This window comes from Antennarius striatus, chromosome 19 (assembly GCF_040054535.1).
Source record: "Antennarius striatus isolate MH-2024 chromosome 19, ASM4005453v1, whole genome shotgun sequence".
In the NCBI taxonomy this organism is placed as follows: Eukaryota; Metazoa; Chordata; class Actinopteri; order Lophiiformes; family Antennariidae; genus Antennarius; species Antennarius striatus.
The window spans coordinates 2,220,657-2,240,918 of NC_090794.1; the positions used below are offsets into that span (position 1 = coordinate 2,220,657).

Below are 20,262 nucleotides of genomic sequence, written 5' to 3' on the forward strand. Positions count from 1 at the left end.
TAGCACGTGTTGTTAGGGGGACACAATAAGGGGACGGACCGGATATGTGACGACAGACTGAGGTAGTGAATACAGATTCACTGTAAATTATGTTGTAGAAAGCTTGTAGAAAGTTGAGCAAACCGCGTAGAAAGTTAAAAATAGCGTTTAGGAAGTTTAATAAAAAATGTCGATTAATATTTATTCAAGATCTGCACCGGAAGCTGAAACAACCAGCGGACGTTCACCTTGTAACCAAGGAAACGGAAAAACAAAAACAACGACGTCACGTCACGGCTGCTGTTTGAATGAAAAATCGCGAGGAAAAAAAGCACTAAAAAGTTGTTGAGTGACGCTAAAAACTAAATATTACAACATATTTAAAATATTTAAAATCATATTTATAAAAACATGCATGAGATTTCGCACTTGAACGACTGTTTTACATGAATTAGAACTATTTTATGAGCCCCAAGTCTCGTTCCTCCGCCGTCAGTTCCGCCATTTGACCGCTAGAGGTCAGGAGAGCTTCTCTGACCGTCAGGCAGGTTAGTGGTTTAAACTGAGACTCGGAGACTAAGTCCTTATCAAAGCTGCTAAACCTTCCCTTTAGAGCAAACACTGGTCTGAGTTCATGCGTCAGAGTGTAAACACACCTCATTGTGTCTCCGCATGTCTCTTTGTGTGTGTATCCCAGTGTCTGCAGGCCCGCTAGGTGTGTTGTGTGTGTTCTGGTGTGTGTATGTGTGCGTGTATGAATGCATCTGCAAGTGTAAGTGTTAAACAGACCCGACATTGTGTTTATATAGCTGTTCGTGTGTGTGTTGTGTTGTGTTTAGGCGTCTGTCTCTGGGAGCAGGCAGGCGGATGACGCCCTTGTCTCAGTGTGAGGCCAGGTGAGTCCAGGTGACACCAGCTGTCTGGAGCTGGGGCCGGTGTGGCTCCACATGCCCATCTGAGGGGGGCCTATTGGGGGGTTTATATCGAATCTGGCAACGGCAGGAAATCCATTTTGGTGAAAGTGAATAACTTTTGAGTTCGCTTCACTGTACTTCCGGGAGGAGGAGGGGCCAGAACGCAGCACAGGTGAGGGTGACGAGTGCACCGATCAAATTGGAAAAATGAAAGAAAACACACACCCGGATGCTCAAACGCCCCCCCCCCATATTTGGAGGATTGTGAAGAAACAGGGTGTTGTGACGCAAGCTGTGGGAGGAGCCAGGCGCACACCTGAGCGATTCATCAGCATCCGGATGTGTCAAACCTGTCAGGACGTGACTGTCCTACTTCATGTGTACGTACTTTAAAGTTACTGACGTATGTCCTACAAAATAAAAGCACGTTCAGGTGGGCTTCATCTTAAACATTCCACGTCCTCCTCAAATTTGAGGAGGAAGTTAAATTAAGCTTCACCTGATCAGCGCCGCCGATTAAAAAAAAAAAGCAAACTTGCCCCTGGAAAGAGTGGTGACGTCATCGACCTGGAATTTGTGCACCAACCCAACCGTGACACCCGACGCGCCATGCCTGAATGACAAACCAATGACGTCATTCATCACCTCTATACAAATACACCTCAGTATTCATTCTGTGGCACGTGTACCCTGTGTGCGCACACGCATATATATATATACATATATATATATATATATAAACAAGCTTAAAATTAAAAAAAGGAAGTTACACAAAAGTAAAAACACACTGCTCAGGCATTATAGTAATTTTTCTTTATTGCCAATATGTTAACACCTCATTATAAAATCCTGCTCATATACAAAAGGTCAGCAGATTCGCAGCACACAGGCGAGGGAGATGTTGGTGTCATACTGTCTGAATCCGTCCATCGTGGCCGAGCTGCAAAGTGGAAACTATGAATGACCCTGAACTCTCATTTTTCACCCGGGTGGAGGTGGAACCCTAGAAGGACTAGAGGTTTATTTGGCTAAGAAGTGAAGACCTGCAGAGGGGGAAAAGCCATTGAGGAGGGTAAAAAGCACACGACTGCATCTTCATTTCTCACCCGACAGCAAAACGACACAACAGACACATAAAAGTCATTTAGCGGAGGCGTTCCAGGTGCTCCCAGGGTTAAAAATGTTCCCGCTGGAACAAAAACAAATCAAAAGTACCGGGACAGATGTCCTGAACTGATTTGATGGCATGCAGCTAAATATGTCCTACAGTAAAAACAATAACTTACAGTAAAATCTCTTTTTTAATTTAGTGATTAAGAGGAAAATATATAAGACTCATTTTTGGTGAATATATAAAAACCTCTGAGACACGTTTTCATGAGCGGAGAGCAAAACAGCAAAAATATACAAACCGAGATGAGATCCCCTTTTATATAAATATCACAGCGGGCATGATTTCAATCGACTGTGTGGCAAAAATTAAACAGACTCAAGAGTTATAATATCATGGAGACGAACACAAGCACACACCCCCCCCCTTTCTGAGCAACCGCCAAACCGGAACCGTTTCTTCATCGAGACGCCGAAGAGGAGCGAGGCTTCCGTTACAAACATCTTCATCAACCCTTCTGGAAAAAAATCTAAGATCCGTTTGGATCCAATCACACACATCCAAAAAATAAAAATAAAAAATAAAACACAAATAAGACCTGAAACGCTAAGAGAAAAGTTTGGCACCGGGGGTTTCGGTAAAGAGATTTGCGACGACCTGCACACCGTCAGGCGAGCTCACAGCAGGAGCGCGTCCCTCTGCGAGCGATGCTTTTTTTTTTTTGCTGTGCTTATACTGCTCCAGTGAAGTCTGCAATGGATGTGTGTGTTTGTGCACGAGTTTGTGTGTGTCAGGAGCGGCCGGGGGCTCTCTATAAGGCCTCGAACTCGTCGATCCTCTGCTTGGTGTTGCCCTGCCGGATCTGTCGCAGCGTCTTGTATTTGTCTTTTCCTTCCCGGACGTTCTGGCTGTGCAGCAGGTCGTTCTGGGTGTTCTTGGACTCGTCGCGGGCGTGGGCCAGCTCTTCGGTCAGGGCCTGTGGGGGGAGAATGAGAAGGAAAAGGGCGTTAAATTAAATCCTAACCCCCCCCTTAAACCAAACATCTGTGCTCCCCAGCTTTACCTTCAGCTGTTTCTGGACGCGCTCGTTCTTCTGCGCCTCGGTGACGCGGTCCTCCTCGTTGCGGTGGTCGTCAATGCCTTCCACCTGAAGCTCGGCGCTGTACATGCTGTTGTTGTCCTCCTTGTCGATGTCCTCAAAGTGGTTGTACGCGGGGGGAGGTGGCGGGGGCGGCAGAGGCGTCGTCATGACAATGCTCAGCTCCTCCTTTGTCCTCTCCAAGGTTTCCTGCGCCTCCTTGGCCTGGGGGGAGAAGAGGAGGAGTCCGTCAGGTTCGCTCTTCACGTCTCCGGACTGCTTCCCTCGGTTGGAGCGCTCACCTTGTGCTCCCAGGTGTTGGCCTCCTCCTCCTTGAGCCGCTTGGCCTCCTCCAGCATGGAGATCTTGGACGAGTGCATGGCCAGCTGTGCGGCCTGAGGAAACAACACACATTCACAGTTAAACCGTACAAGTCTTTCATCCAAATTTAGGGCGGATTTCAACCAAAAGTCCAGAAAATTTTGATTATTTTTTCCGTGCAATTTGAAATTGTACATAAACAAAAATCCTAACGACCTCCTGACCCCTACAATAATGTGACTGTCTCATCCGGACCGGCTTAGACTCACTTTCGTTTTAAAAAATATGTAGAAATGTGTTCCACTGAGACCCAGTGTGAGTTAAAGCCGGGGGTTGACAGGATGAGGACGCCTCCCGGAGACGTAAGCGTCTTAATGGGGATTAAGTATAAAAGGCCAGCAGGTGTCCGTCAGATAAAACCGTCCTGGTGCTCCTGGATGAATGTGGAACTGCAGATTTACAATCCAGGCCGTTAACGTGAACAAGGCGGCAGCGCACAGGCCTGTGGGTGGTCCACCGCTGACGCGGGGTGTGGTCCGACTGGTCACGACAAAGTGGTTCTGTCAGTAGCCAGGAACGGGTGAAAACACCACCCTGCAACGCGCCTGGTACCGACTCGGACAAAATAACATCCGAGCGTTACGAGAATCGGTTTAATTCATCCCATCCTGCAAACGCGGCGCCAACGTTTGGGATTTAAAAGCTGAACCGGCTGCATTTTCTAATCAGACGCCTCCGTGTGTCTGGAGGTTAAACTACTTCCACCCTGATGTCATTCAGATACTGACCAGCTCATCCTGGTTCTTTTTCTGGTTCTCCGCCTGGCGAGCTAGCTCCTCTTTAGCCCTCAGGGCCGCCTGGCGCTCCTCCTCCAGATTCGCCGTCTCCTCCTGTTTTCTCTTGCACTCTCTCTCCAGCTCGTACGCCCTCTTCGACTGATCGGTCAGCTCTGGAGCGGAGACGGGACAGAAGACACGGGAGTCACCGATCGCTCACAAATCAAACAGGAAGTTGTTTCGGTGCGTATTTGTGGTAACGAGAGAACAAATGTGGGCTCATGTAGAAACTACAGCTCCAGTGTTCCTCGTGATGAAGAATCAGGTTGCCCCGGGCAACAGTGTGGATTATTGAAGTATTTTTAGAAGTTTTTACTTTTTCAGTTGCTCAATAAAAGTATAAACTATTTCCTCTTCCTAGTTGGATCTTCGTGAACTTCAGTCTTTTTATTCTAAATCTGTTTCAAATTTCAAAAGTCATTTTAAAATACTGTGTGTGAACAAACATGCAAATGTTACTTAACGGCCTCTATTCAAACTGTAACCATGACAACAAAAGCACTCAAATTTTGATGACAAAATAAAAGACCAAACGTCACAGGAGATGACATCATCTGGACCCGCGTTGGTCCTGCGTGTTGTGTGTGTGAACACACAACCTGCACGCAAACACGGACCTGCATGGTCCTCGTGTGGCGTTTGAGTCCGCAGGAAAAGTTTCCACTGTTTAGTCAAACACTGATGATGTCATAAACTCTTTGTTTGATGTGAAACTTCTTTTTCCTTGGGGACTTCGGACGTGATGTTTACTGTGACCTCGCTAACAGGTTAGCGCTCACCGTTCATCGCCTTCCTGGTCTTCTCCTCCGACTGCATGACCCTGATCATCAGAGCCTGTTTGTCTCGCTCCAGCTCCTCCTTCTCTCTCTCGATGTCCTCCCTCATCTTCCTCTCCCTCTCCAGCTGCTCCCTGCAGATAAGAGCCAACAAAGAGAGCTGACACCATCGATGCGCGGTGACAAGCTTTCAAACAACACGCGTGTTTCTAGCAGCTGTTCACATCACGGTAAATTTAATAAAAATAAAAATAAAAACTCCTCTGGATCCTTCGTGATCACGCATGTCAAACTGAACTTTATTTCACCTGATGATGAAAAACTCAAAATAAATGACTGAAATAAAATCTGGTGTGTCATCTGTACTGTGAAAAAGATTTCAAGAAGTTTTCCCACCTTTATGTCACATTTTGACTGATTTGTCCTTTTTTTTTAAATATAAAATTTACATTAAAAATAATTTCATGGGTTTAATGGGTCGCTTCTGGGTTCTGATGCTAGTCTCATTGGAAACGGCGTCGTCTGTTTGACATTACATCACCGTGTTTGAACAGCTGCAGGAAGCCGACGCCGGGGGGTCGACATCCGTTCACTTCCAGCTCAGTCAATTCAGGAAACACATTTCCCCTCACTTTAAAAAGGAACGCTGGATTATTAACCAGCGGATTGCTTTTTGCTCCACGGAGCAGCGACGGCGTCTTTAAACAGCTCTGGGTTGAATCGTTTAACATTTCATTTTCAGACTGAAATAAAGTTCCGTTCATTCCTCAGAAATATTAGACATTACTTTAATTAAAATCATCATTTATAAACCAGTAACTGAATGAACTGGAGCTAAAATCCCAACTACGTACTTGTCCTGCTGTCTCTTCATCTTCTCCTCTCGGGCCTGGGCCTTCATCTGCTGCACGTCGATGGTGTCCGGCTTGCGGCGGCGCATGTACAGGTCGTGGTTTCCCATGCACAGCTGCAGGATGCGCTTGTTGATGCGCAGTCTCGGCGCGTAAAACACAAAGTCCTAAAACGCGGAACGGGGAAACGGACAGGAGGAACGAGGAAAAGAAGAACGGTGAGTGAAGCGTTCTGTTCTCTGTCGGTTGTTCTTTGCTGCTTCACTCACTGGAGACTTCTTGTCGATGGGCTTGATGATGAACTTCTTATCGTTGAAGGAAATGTTTCTGATCTCGCTCCAGGGGAAGCCGATCTTCGGGGTCAATCTGAGGAACACAAGAACATTGACACCAGATTAAAAAAATTGGATCAAGAAAGCAGATTAATTAACAACCAACATCACGATGCCAACATTCTGAACCTTCTTTAGCTTTAAAGTGACTCCCAGTAACCCCATCCCAATACTTGGAACATGGATTTCTACATCCACTGTTTGAGCATGAGGGATGAATCTGAGGTGTGGTTCCCAGCTCTATTGTGGCGCACAAACCGATCGGATGCCAATCCCATTCAGCACAATACAAAGTGGCATTGTAAACACGCCGCCGGTGTGTTGTAATCTAGAAAGGCGGCCGTCTGCCCGCCTCGCAGTGAAACTCCGCTGCGAAACTGCACTGACTAAACTGGAATTTCACTCGGCTGCCGACCCTGACGCATGCTCCAGGCATCGGCGGAACAATGTGAAAGTTATCTCAGCGATTATAGATTTCTTTCAGTCTTTTTGGGGTGTGCTTTTATCAGCTGAATCATGTAGGAACGACTGCCGGAGCGGTGCGGTTTGTAGTTTTTCTCGCCGAGCCTGTAGAGATTTAGAAATGGAAGATTATTATTGGTGGAATGTTAAGGGATAGGGAATATTAGAATGGAATCAGCAAGTTCAAAATACAATCTGACATAACTGGCATTACAAAATAAAAGTATCTGTGGGGCTGATGTTTCAGTAAATTAGCTCTTTAATCATTTGGTGCGATAAAACATGATGTAATTGTTTCGTTTACTTTCAGCTGTCTGGAGTCGAAGTGAATCTGGTTTCAGACGGGTTTTACTGCGTTTGTTTGACTGGGATGGTCGTAAAAAATGAAACTAATGTTGACTCACAAACCGGAGAAGTGGGTAGAGCCGCGGATCGACAGCGCCTCGGCACACGCGGGGTTAAAAAAAACAGCGCCTCGGCTGCCCTGCTGCATTGTGGGCCGGCTGCCCTCTTTGGAGGGACAGCCCTTTAGGTTCACCTCGCATTCTTAAGTGCAGCGCAGCTTGAAAAACCAGTCTGGGTCGTCATGGCGACAACAGAGCGCAACCGTGGAGGAGAGGAATTTCTCCGCTGAGTCGCACAAAGAGACCAGGTTTCCACTTCTTGTTGGACGTTTCATCCGATAGTTCCTCTATAAAAACAGCTAAAAGACACTTTATCCTGATGTCAGATGTTTTAATTCAATCCTTTAGCTTCAAGAACACATTGTTGACACACATTCAGCCAATCAGAGGCCTCCTGTGGCAGCTGACCGGCTTTACTTTGACATTACCTCACCTGCAGCTCCGCAGGTTTTGAAAGTTTTGACCACGCCGCTTTCTATAGAAGCAGGCATGAGAACCGACGCGGAGTTATTGTGTGGAGACCTGCTGAAAGTGAGGGAAACTCAGGAGGGAGTTCAGACACGGGGTCAGTGACTGAAAGGCAAGTCACCTGGGATGAAATGATCTTTTTTAGCAGAACGCACTCTGTTCTAGTGACCCCCGCAGACCTGAGCTCATTTTTCACCAACTGGAGGTCGATTACCTCCCGTAAAATAAATCGAAAATCAGGAGCAACTTTGTGGATTAACGCATCACTTTTCCACAGATCGGGAAGCACGAAATTAATATTCACTTTTTATTTTACTGTTTTTGCCTGGAGAAGCGACACACAGGTGTGTCTCCTGAGGCAGGAGACGGCGCTGGAAGCGGAACAAAGGCCCCGTTTGTTTCTCAAACCCACAAGAGAAGACGACGTGATTTGACACCAGAAACGGATTATTTCATTTTGGGAAATCGACACTACTAAAAAAATAATAAAAAAAAGACATGTTGACTCTGCCGTTTGCAGACACTTCTGTCAAAGACTGAAGCAGCCGTGCAGGAAACGGGAGCAGTGATTTATTACTGAAGGTAGCCCAGCCAGTTTAGCTCGGCGCCACAGGCAGAACACCACAAATACTCCGACTAGACATCGACAGCAGGGCTGATTCTGTCCTGACTGAGTTCTTACTTGTCATCTTTCTCGTATATGTTGAGTCCTAAGGCGTCCACTCCCAGACACAGCTCCGTCCCCTTCTTGTTCTTGATGTCAAAGTAGTTGACTCCGTACATCTCAAGGTCCTGGGCAATCTTCAGGTACTCCATCATCGCATCCTCTCTGCAAAGGCGACAATTATTAATGAAAAGTATCACCGGAGAGGGTCCAAGTCGACCATCACGCTGGGCGTACTCACTGCAACATCCCGCCGTGCTCCTCGTGCCACACCTGTATCCTCTCCTCCCATTGGTCGTTAGACAACTTGTGCTGCTCCATAACTCTGCGTGGAGAGAGAAGAGGATCAGCTCCGAGCCTGATGGGTGTCGCTTGGTTGGAAATTAAAGTTTAAATACATTCGTGCAAGTTATCTTTTAATTTCATGGCAGATTTCAAGGAATAGCATCATAAGTTACAGATAAAGAATGATATATTCCTGGTTTCCTCCACAGTGAAATCCAGTCGGATTTATTCTTAACGCGAGTCTCCATCTTCTGTTGACGCTCAAACCGTTCTTAGTTTGTGCGTTTATGAAGCCTCGGGATACACGAACGAGACAGACGGAGTCGTCCACTCGATTCCCGTCAGCTGGTTCAGCGGAGCGCACAGATTGGAAGCACAGCTTCTGGTTTTTAAACACATCCGAAGTATCGGATTGACTGGATGCGATTGTCCAACAGTCCCTGACTTTATCTGACGGTCCTGAAATGGACTTCATGTAGAAACACACGGACATCTCTGAGCTTGGTGCCAAAGCACCAACAAGAAAAAAAGGCAACACCCTTCAGGCGTAATGCGCTTAGATGTACGCATGACTGCCTTAAAGGCTGGCACTGCAGTTTTATAAACTGTCAGGGTGACGGAGTCGCACAAAGGACTCATGTTTGACTGATTATCTAAACTTCATTATCCTTCTGTAAATCCTCCTGTTTTTTTGTTGCTTTCTCAACAGATTAAACCAGCGCTGTTAACCGTTTGCTTTATTATTATTATAAGTCGACATTTATCTGACGCATCCGGCTGCTCTCACCTGTGCGGCAGCAGGCGTTCACTCATCAGGTAGCCAGGCCGGTGGGATTCTTTGTTATAGTCTCCGAACTTGGCCTGGACGGAGTAGGAGGCCAGCAGCACTGCCGTCTCCGGCGGGCAGTACACCTCGTCGCTCAGGATGCTCTCCTTCACCTGCAGGAAGAAGAGCTTCTGGGTCACGTCCTGGATCAGCTCCTCCGACACGTCCTCCGGGAACAGCTTGGCCCGGAACCGGAACTGCAGGGGACTCTCCTTCTTCACCTCTTGGGACGACACCTGGAGAGGAATAAAATCACAACCGTGAGGGTCCTGAGGGCAGGACAGGAAACGATGGACATGTGTGGGTCGAGGTCTGATACTAGTTCTGTAAGATTCTAGGTAGGTAGCTTAGCTTAGCATAATGCCACCTTTCAAGTATAAATACTCAAAACAAGGAAAAGAAACAGCTGACGGCACCAAAAGGGGATCCACTTCTGTCAATATATGAAAACACAACTAAATAAGTAATTTTATGCCTTTTCCTCTTATTCTGAAAGAGGAACCAACCCGTCTGAGTGGACAGAATCATGTGGGAGTATTCCAGATTGAGAGAGGCGTTGTCTTGATGAACAGCAGCGTCAGCAGGCAGGGTACAGTTCAGGCTGCTGATGAGGCAGATGAGCGTCTCTCTGTTACCCGTGTTTATGATGACCAGACATCGGTGTGGTTTCGCTTAACTTGGCGCTAGCAGGTATGTTTCCAGGTTTCACACGCTGTTCCTTGCTGTTAAACCTTTCTGCCTGTAATTTCCTGCCACATCAGGGGTGTCGCTGTCTCGCTGCTGATGCTACGGCGCTGGCGGTGAACTTGAAGCGTTCAGAACCGACTCCATACGTCCTTCCTGACTGCAGTAATCCGATATGTAGTTAGATATGGATGTATATTAACTCCTGTTTACTCAGGGACAACGGAGAAGGACGGACGCAGCGCTGGTTCACGTGGAGTTCATGCTTTGTCAAATAATCCAACAGCCCATAATAGAAAGAAACCACTGGAATCATAATTTATAACGTGTGAACACACACACGTTCACGCACACACAGCGTCTACCGATCGATAGCTGAAACGTTGTCGATCTGATAGAGAATGGATTCCCTCCTGAATTTGTCTCCACAGGGCGACGCGGGAAAGGAAAATTTATTTGTGAAGCTAACTCTCACCTTTTTGTCCAGCTTCAGCCAGGTCTGGTAACCCTTGGTGTCTGTGTACTGAAGCCCGAAGTACCAGGTCTCACGGAAGCCGATGGTTTTCACCACCTGCGTGAAGAAATGACACGTTTTGATGATGCAAAAGTTTCAGGGAAGCTAGCGTGAAGCATGACGTGGACACTTGAATGATCAGAGACAGATGGATGGACACTCTGGTGAATGGAACATTTCAAACGAGTCTCTGACTCAATGAACAGATGAGTGAAGAAGCAGTAAGTGGAGGAAAGGCTGTTCTGATTACTGTCCTCATTATTAAAAAGCACATTTTAAACCCACGCTTGACTTAAACCGCATTGGAAACACGACTCTGGACAGATCTGGAATAGTAGCCGGTGATGCAGGAGGAGCTCCCGTTTTCCACTGGTGTCCGAGGAAAACTTTTTAACAACCAGGAGATCTTTACGGCCTTCAGAGAGGGAGAACGATTTTCCAAACGCACGGCCGAGAAACGGAAACCAGTGGTCTGATCTGAATGAATCACTGGCAGATTCCCCACCCAGTCACCAGGTGAGGTGTGAAGTTGCCCCGGGTGAAGTTTGGGAACAAACACGCCAAACCCTTTCCAAACGATAAGCCGAAAAAATAATGGACGCCACAAAACAAGGGGGGCAGGATGACGGAATAAAACCCTGATCCTGCGTCTCACCTGAGATGAAACTCATAAAGCTTCAGGAAACAATCGTCTCTTTCATGGCGGTTCTGGTTTCCACAGTGTGAGACGCAGAGAAATGGAGCGTGTCACTGATACCTGGACATTTTTTCTCCGGGGACAACCGACTGGTTGTTGGTACAAACTCCACATTGTCAGGGAAGTGAATTATACACTATACTTCCCTTGATAACAAGGAAATAAAAAGTATTTTTCATTAAATACACAAAACTCCAACAATTCTCTGCAGCAAGAAAGAGAAAATATTGTTTAAGGTCTTTTAAAATCTAAAGAAGGGCATTAATTCAATTCTTTATCTGACTTCTGACCCGCTGGTCCTCGGTAGCCGCTTGCAAAAGATCAAGATATTCATAACATTCAGGGGCCAGCGTCTTTTCTTTGCAGGTTGCGTAAGTCAAAGGCATTCCAGCAATGATTATAAAAACGAAGTGAAGCATTTGAATTCAGGTTAAAGAAGCTAAACCTTCACAGTTTCCTTGAAAACTGTCAGAACATCAAAGCTTCTCTGGCTTTAGGGTGATGGAACAGGAAGTGTTTGCGTGACTCGGGTCGGCGGCCTCCAGTGAAAGTTCCTCTGGGTGGTTTATGGGAGCTCGGGCCCCCGCGGTGAGAAAAGAGGAATGCCGCCGGGCTGAAACAGCATTACGCATCACGTCCTCATGCTGAGTGACGAGGCTTAAGTCCTCCAGCGAGGGAGGGAAGGGTTCACCCAGGCCGGTCGGGCCCCAAACAGGCACCAGAACAAACGCTGGCCCAGAGGAAACGGGTCCATTCCAGTCAGACCACACATTAACTCTCACATTAACATTAACTGTCAGAGGATTATAATCCCAGTATTTTAGTGTAAAATCCAACAATCATCTAGGTTCCCTGCGGGACGGTTTAACAGCAGTTTAAAACAGCGGCTAACAGCGAGTCATGGGCGTGGAGCTGAACTAGTTTCGCATTTTGCCTCCTGTCAGTCACGTCACTCAGACTTAGATCGACTTCAAGAAATTGTCGGAGTGTTTCTATCAAACCTGCTGCAGACGTCTGCTGGAAACACGCTTGATCGAAGCTCAAAGCAAAATGAAACATGCTGTTGTGTTCTGTGTGTGTGTGTGTGTGTGTGTGTGTGATGGGGAATGGAGCTATGATGGGCGCTGACCACACCAACCAGGTCTTGCAAAAATGAGATCAGTGCCGTTAGTCAGCATTTCCATAGAGACGGTTTCAGGATGCAAACACAGCACGGGTCAAAAAGGAACGAACTTGAACCACGTTTGTAAAATTAGATTTACAATCTGATTCAAACTGAGTGAACACATAAGAACACACTGCATCATTCATCATTCAAAGCTAGGGATCTAAAACCTCTACATGCCTGAATGTCTGTCACCACATACGTGGGATTGACAGCAGTGTTCCATGTGATCTGGGACATCACGCTTAACATGACAGTTTCTACATATGTCTTTTTTTCCACTGCAGCACTGCCTACATGAAAGATGAATCCACTGACACGCATTTTACCTCGCTATTGAAAAACTTGTTATACAGGAAGTGGTTAAAACAATTCCTTTCCCTCCCACGACGCTGCGTCTGAAGCGCAGAGGAGCTCAGGCTAATTACGTGCCACCTATGTTCAGATTTTAGGTGCTTAGCTTCAGTAGCTTTACTTAAAATTGGGGGGGGTACATGATTAATCAGTGATCACTGGGGTCAACAACAAAAAAACAGCCCATAGAGTCTGGTGGTTCCATAACAACATTCAATACACACCTGAGGAACAAGATAAACACAGTATGGTAAGACTTTAATCCGGGAGCGATGTCATCAGCGAAGAGCGTTACTTCTCTCTAAACCACATAGCATGATATTTTTCTAAATTACATAATATAAAAAGAAAATGGCATCAGAGGCCAAAGTGATAAAAAGGTTTGATTTCCACTGGTCATGTCATGAATTATCCATCAGTAAATATTAGCTGTCGTTAAAAAATACAGTGTCTGTACTTTGGTGCTTCAGTGACAACATGTTTACAGTTTCAGTCTTAGCTCCTCGCAATTTCAAAACCGTAACAGGATTGCTGTTCTGTCAGGTTTTCTTTGTTTACCTCAGCATTTTGTTTATGGTGGAAAATGATTCACGGCGGCCCCTCAATGTTCTCGAGGAAGACGAAGACAGACAAAGACACTTGAAGCCGTAAGAGCGTCCGTGTTCGTACTAAATTTTAGGAACAATGCTTACTTGATGCCTTGATGAGAATAAAATGGAACAAAGGTGCGATATATATGTGCAGCTGGAGCTAATAAATAGTCCCTATATTTAGCACTCAGGTTTTATTACCAATAAAACAAACATGGCAGGTTAATTGCAAAGCTTAATGTGAAGCGGCATGTCAACAAATTAACCCTGGACAGAACCAGGCCAACTGATTCTTCTACTTCCAATCCCTTGAGCTGAAGGATCGCTGTTAGCGCTGACGCTAACGTGAGGTACTCACAGTCTCACTGAGCTGTGAAGAATCCCATCAAACATGTTTGATATTTTGATTTTAGAATCTGTGCTTCCTCAGTTTGTTCCCAGCAGAAACCATATGAGACATCCTGCTGCGTAACAACGCATGCAACCGTAAACACGGGCCGACCAGTGACGTTTTTCACACGATGCAACGCAATCTGTTAATCTTTTAGGATTTTACAAGTTGTGTATTCTGAGGATAAGATAAAGCTAAAAGGCTCCTGGCTTTTATTTACTGTACAGACCTAAGTGGTTTTGACCTTCTCATCTAAATGTCAAAGTGTTCCAACGCTACAAAATCACTAGCTGTAAATGTATTGTATGCATATCAGCTTTCATCTATACCATAACCTATAAAACTTTTATTAACCTCCACATTGTTTTGTTCCAAAAACCTTTATAAAATAAGACCTATAACATACTTTGAGGTCAAAACAATGCTGTTTGGAAGCGACTGTACCTGCTCAAACAGCTGCTTGCCGGTGGTGTTGGGCTGGATGGCCAACAGCAGCTCGGCATCCATGGTGGTGACGTGAACCTTTACCTGTATGGAAAAAAATGAGAAACCTGAGGTCAAACATCCACTCATAGCAACAGAGAAGTCTCATTCATAAGGGCCAATACATAGTAAAGCACGCCACACTGCACTGCTTTGGTGTGTGTGTTTGGTAAGGGGGTGTATTTGCAGAGTAAACACACAGCGCCGTGTTTATCTCTGCTTTCTCAGAGCTGGACCGGCTGATTGAAGGGAATCCTGCTGTAAAATCTGACGTTTCTGTCCAGTATTTTGGACTTTTAAGTGGAGGCACAACGCATGTTATTCTGGACAGATATGCTAAAGTGAGAAAACTAAAATACAAGCAGAAACTTTGAGTTATTCAATCGTACAAGAAAAGCCTCGACTTTCACTTTTCAGGCTACTGATGATCAGAACGAGCTGCGCATACGCAAAAAGCTCCACCCTAGTGATTAATGCACAATTTAAAAAACATTGCAAAATAGCTGGACTGCCAGAATAATGCCACCTGACGTCAAACATGTCCCATAATGGAGAGAAACAACATTCCGTCTTGCACGTTTGGTTGGTAATCAGCAAACTGCATCTTAACTGCACACAAAGGCCACGCAACAATGCACAAAAATTTATAATGGCTACATTGAGGTGCATGCTGCGTCTTCGTCCCTGCAGGGATCATGTCAAATGGTATTTATGGGGGGGTTGTGAAAAAAAGACACATATCGTCCAAACTTATGAGCGCTCAGTAAAAGGGACACAAAGCCATCTGCTGACAGAGGACCTCTACAAGCAAAGCTGTCCGGTGACATCTGTCATTTCCAGCCCCATTGTGAGTGGCGCTGAACCAACACGTTCAACGATTGCCCACCGGAAACACGGATGTCTGGGCCACGCCGGTGATAACCTGGTGACTCAGAGCTCCAAAGGAGACACAACAGCTGAGGAAGAGACTGACAGGCCTGGAGACACGCAGGCGATGGAAATCAGATCATCCCGGATGATGTCAGAACACAGGAAAGAAAGGAGAGTCAAGGATGACCATGTTGTTGTTTTTTTCTTTTTAAAGCGTCTCCCGCCTGGATGTGATGTCAGCAGAGTTGACTCAGGCGAAATTGACACCTCGTTCCAGACGGGAACAAAATAAAAGCTGAAAATCAGAAGGAAGGGAATACTGTTTTTACTTTACACGGAAAAACAAAGATCCCCCGTCAGCTCCAGACCCTCAGCCGTTATCATCTTCTACCTTCTAGACCAAGAAAACCCAAGAAAACAGCAGCGGAGGCCAGAAACTCATCTAATAGGGTCAGAGTTTGAGAGGGTTTAGAAGAGGTAGTAGCAGCAGCCCAGAATGATTCCCTCTATGAGTTTATTTAGTGTAGCTACAGACGGAGCACCTAGAAAAACACAACCCAACAAGCCACGAGTGGAACATGTGAACGAGCCAGAAGAAAACGACTGAGTCAGTGATTTCTGATCTCAAAGTAAGTCCTCCACTGGTAACTGACAATAAACTGGGACTATTCTGAGCGGTAGAGAAAACATGACACATATGCTAAAAATACACCGGGCGAACACCCAGAGTTCCACAATGAGCGACTTCAGTCAGAGGAAAGCGGGGGCGTGAGCGTCGACCGTATAAAGAGCTGCTTCAGAGGTCCCTCAACCAACGGCTGGATCCCCAACGTTTTACCCGCCGTAATGACTAAGGCTGCCTTAGAGATTTTCACTGGGAAATAAAAGTCTATCGTAACCAAGAAACCATAACAACCAGTAGAAGAAGCTCCACGGTAACGAAGGCGATGTTGTGAAAGACAATATCCACTCAAGACCGACAGGATTTCAATCGCTTTTTCATTGTTTAAGATCTATCCCCTTGGAAACACAGACTAGAGGTGTGTTGGTATCGCGATAGAGGCGTCACGATTCAATATATCGCAATACTGTAAGAAAAACAACATTTTCTCGCAGGCTTGTGTTCGTTGTACGCTCCTCATCTCGTTTGTTCCCTTGAACCACAAACTCTGCATGTTAAATATTAAGTAAAAACCCACGCCGTGTTTCCGAAAGTCAATACAGTCATTCTCAAGTCTATTGATTTCTTTTCTTGCACTTAACTCAAGAATGCTAAATATTTCTGAGTTCCGGTCTGTGAAGGATGAGGGCACAACGTCCTTCCCTTTCCTGTCCACTCCTAAACGGGAACAGGTCCCCTCAGACCTGTCGATAATGAAGTTAAGGAGCTGCTATGGGTCAAATCGAAGATACAAAGCCGTCATCACCTCGGTAGTTCAAGCGTGAAAAGGCCTCTTCGGGGATGATTCAATATTTAACCTTCCGCATAGTTTGCATGGTTTTACAAGAGTGTTGAAATCAGAGTCACCATGGGGACTCTACTAAATGACCCGAGGGGGCAATTTGAACATTGACTTCAGAACGCCACATATCAGAAAATTTTTTCCAGGCTCTGACAAAGAACGAGTGACGGATTTGTGAATCAGGTATCAAGGGTGTTCCAGGCATGATTTTGCTATCAGTTATTTAAAGCCGCAAGCGCTAACAATAGGACTGGACATTAAAGAGGAAACGCCCATCCACGCCGATGGTGGCCACGCCTTGTACAGTCTGTCACAGGGCTGCACAGGAAGCAGGATTGCAGCACGGCGATGGAGGACTCGTCAGCTTCTGACAATGTGTCATCCAGATAAGTGGAACATGAGTCAGATGGAGACTCTTTCTCAGAAATCCAACATCACTGTTGGAATTCCGAGCCAAGCGTGGGGTTTTAAGGAGGTCTGACAAGAGAAATAAAAGATTCTTCCCCAAACACACACCTGAGCTGACACTGAAACTGTTTTAAAGATCTCTTCCAATGACAACCAAGCCTTCAACCCTGTTAAGAACACCAAGAAGAAGACTTGTTTCATATACAACATCTTGAGTGAAGTAAGGAGCACACAATGATTCAAATACCAAGACGCCAAGCCCTTCAACCTGCTGGGTGAGGCTACAATTAAAGAAAAGGCATCGGAGATGAAGCCAAGAGCAGCAAAATTTGTTTTCAAATTTTAAAATGTGCAGCAATCAAAAGAGGATTTGGCCGGTAGATAGAAAAATAAGGACCCACAACCCTAAACGGTCGCCTTCAAGCTATTCAAAAACATAAAAACAGAAGGAGGAGCTTCCACTTCTTCTCAAGGCTCTTCCCAGTGATTTTCTTTTCTAGTCTGATTTGGATGCAAAATGCTACTAGCTGCATTTTAACTTTCAATTTTATGTGAAAATGTTTGCACAAAATCCCTACATTTTATCCTGAAGACACAACATGTTAGTTTCCATTCATCCCCCCTGGAATCTTGAGCCACTGACCATCTTTTCAGACTGTTGTATTGAAGCACAGCAGAACTTCTGCATCCCTGTAAACCTTACAAATCTCACCAGGGAGACTCAGCAGCTGCAGGATTAACTTCAAGAGGACTAATCTTCCAGGAGGAAAAAACTTCATTAAATCAGACTTAAAGTCCAATTTGTATTTTTCGTACTTTGTTCTAAAAGGCAGATCGAACAGAGGCGAACGATCAAGGGACTGAATAAAACCAAGGCGTGTGATTTATTCCTGATAGGGAAACCAAAAGCTGCCTGTGAGAATCCTCACAAGGCCGTTTGAAGGCAGCTGGTCTCGGCGTGCTGCCGCTAACAGACAGTGATGTCATTTCCACACTGGCACTCATGACAACCATGAGGCCGTTCTAAACAAACCCACAACACACTTTATGACACTGACTGGGGGTTTAGTCATTGTCATCGCAGCAACAGCACCCGGTCTCTCCTGTAATCTGAGCGACCATCAACTTGTGTACTTCACAGGTAAAATTATAGCACATTTGATGCTAATTTAACACATGTCAGGGATTGGAATGAGGCGACTGCATGTTTTAGTCATTTCCCTAGTTTTTTTTATTACATTATTAAGTCTTTAAAGAACAGAGGATAGAGAAAAGTCTCATTTGGTGTCCATAAAATCTGTCTTACTCATGTCCACGTCTGACAAATTTCCATCATACTTTCCTTGACAAGCTCAAACACACATGGGCTGTTGTTGGACTAGAAGTTTCCAAACAGTAATCTGAGGGAGGGACACGTGCCAGTTGTACAGCATGCAATTACTAGGGTGGGGCAAATCAGACAGCAGGATAAATTCATCAAATTGGGCTTTATCTCCCTTTTATTTTTACTTTTCCTAACAGTAGAGTGGGCCTGAAATGATCTGCATCGTCATTTCACTCAAAGATGATGATGATGACAACCAGATCCCAGCATTAAGAGGGAAGTAACCCCCAAATTATCAGGCTGGAAAGGATTTTGAGTAGAACCTTGGATCCATCACAACCTCCTGAGGACATAAACATTTTTCACCCCCGGGGGTGATGACATCCAGCAAATAAAACACAACATACGCATCTATAAGTCGAGCCTTGAAGACAGTGATGAGGAATGAAACATGTGGGACACCCTGAGGACATGAACATGTGATTGAAGAAGCATTCCAGTTTAACACAGACCCTGATCATCTGATAATTATATATTACACTCATTCTGCAGCAGTGATTCAGTGCGTAATGATAATCCTGACATCTTAAAATAAGTGTCACGTTAAATACATAAATATGTCAAAGATTCCACAGCCTGCAAGTTGTGGGAAACTATTGAATTTTTTATTTTTAATTTATTTTATATACTGAATTGATCCCAAAGGGAAATTAAGAATTTGAAAGCTTTACTTTTACCGGAACTTCTAATTTTTGGTTAAATATCTTTTAACATCAGAGGTGACACGGAGTTAGCTAGACGTAACTATAACAGGTTATAATAATGTTAGCATCAGGATCAGACAGCTATCTGTCATTTTCAAATGTTTACCAATTCAATTTAGTGACGAAAATTAGGATGAATTTAGTGTCGTTAGTCTATTACTAATCTATCTATTAGCTTCCCTGTCTAATTGTAGTTAACTAACTAGCAGTGACAAACCGGTACAGACTGGGAATGTCAACAACTTCAAAACTACTCACCAGTTTCGGCATTTTGGTGGTTTTTTTCGTGCCCTTTGCGAACTTCTCCGTGTGGCTCTACCTCTCTATGTGCCTTCCTAGAGAGAAAGAAAGAATAGAAACTACTTCCAGCCACTTCGGCTTTACTTAAACCCGAGAGGGCAGCTCCGGCAGGCGGTAATCATCGGGATGAATCACCGCCACTACAAACAAGCTAACAGCAGTTAGCTAGAAGGACGAAGGAAGTGACGCACTTGATTTTCAGAATAAGAGCACGATTTGGCTCAAGCGATTGCTAATGTGTGCCTGCATGGAGGAAAGAGTTTTTGTTGTTCATACAATTGTCAAAATTGTCCGATTGTCGAGCCTCAGATTGAGGAGGAACAATGTGGGTTCCGTCCTGGTCGTGGAACAACGGACCAGCTTTTTACTCTCACAGGGATCCTAGAGGGGGCTTGGGAGTATGCCCATCCAGTCTACATGTGTTTTGTGGACTTGGAGAAGGCATATGATCATGTCCCCAGGGATATACTGTGGGAAATACTGCGGGAGTATGGGGTGATGGGGCCTCTCCTCAGGGCCATCCAATCCCTGTACGCCCAAAGTGAGAGCTGCGTTCGGGTTCTCGGCAGTAAGTCGGACTTGTTCCGAGTAGCTGTTGGCCTTCGCCAGGGCTGCGCTTTATCACCAATTCTGTTTGTGATTTTCATGGACAGGATATCGAGGCGTAGTCGTGGTGAGGAGGCTTTACAGTTTGGTGGCCTGAGGATTGCATCGCTGCTTTTTGCAGATGATGTGGTCCTGTTTGCGTCATCAGCCTGTGACCTGCAGCGCTCACTGGTCCGGTTTGCAGCCGAGTGTGAAGCGGCGGGGATGAGGATTAGCACCTCCAAATCTGAGGCCATGGTCCTCAGCAGGAAACCGGTGGAGTGCCTTCTCCAAGTGGGGAATGAGGTCCTTCCACAAATGAAGGAGTTTAAGTATCTTGGGGTCCTGTTCACGAGTGAGGGA

At 45.4% G+C, this 20,262-nt stretch overlaps 1 protein-coding gene across 1 annotated transcript; it reads right to left on the minus strand.

Annotated features, from left to right (window-relative positions):
• Positions 1-1,691: 1,691 nt before the first annotated feature.
• ezrb (ezrin b) lies at positions 1,692-19,430 on the minus strand. Its single transcript, XM_068341928.1, has 13 exons — positions 19,273-19,430; positions 14,147-14,230; positions 10,467-10,562; positions 9,269-9,543; positions 8,438-8,521; positions 8,215-8,361; positions 6,136-6,232; positions 5,870-6,033; positions 5,019-5,149; positions 4,192-4,352; positions 3,385-3,477; positions 3,068-3,307; positions 1,692-2,980 (listed from the first exon to the last, which is right to left on the minus strand). Exons 1-13 carry the CDS (start codon positions 19,282-19,284, stop codon positions 2,816-2,818), a joined length of 1,749 nt encoding a protein of 582 aa, XP_068198029.1. The 5' UTR covers positions 19,285-19,430; the 3' UTR covers positions 1,692-2,815.
• Between the last annotated feature and the right edge of the window lie 832 nt (positions 19,431-20,262).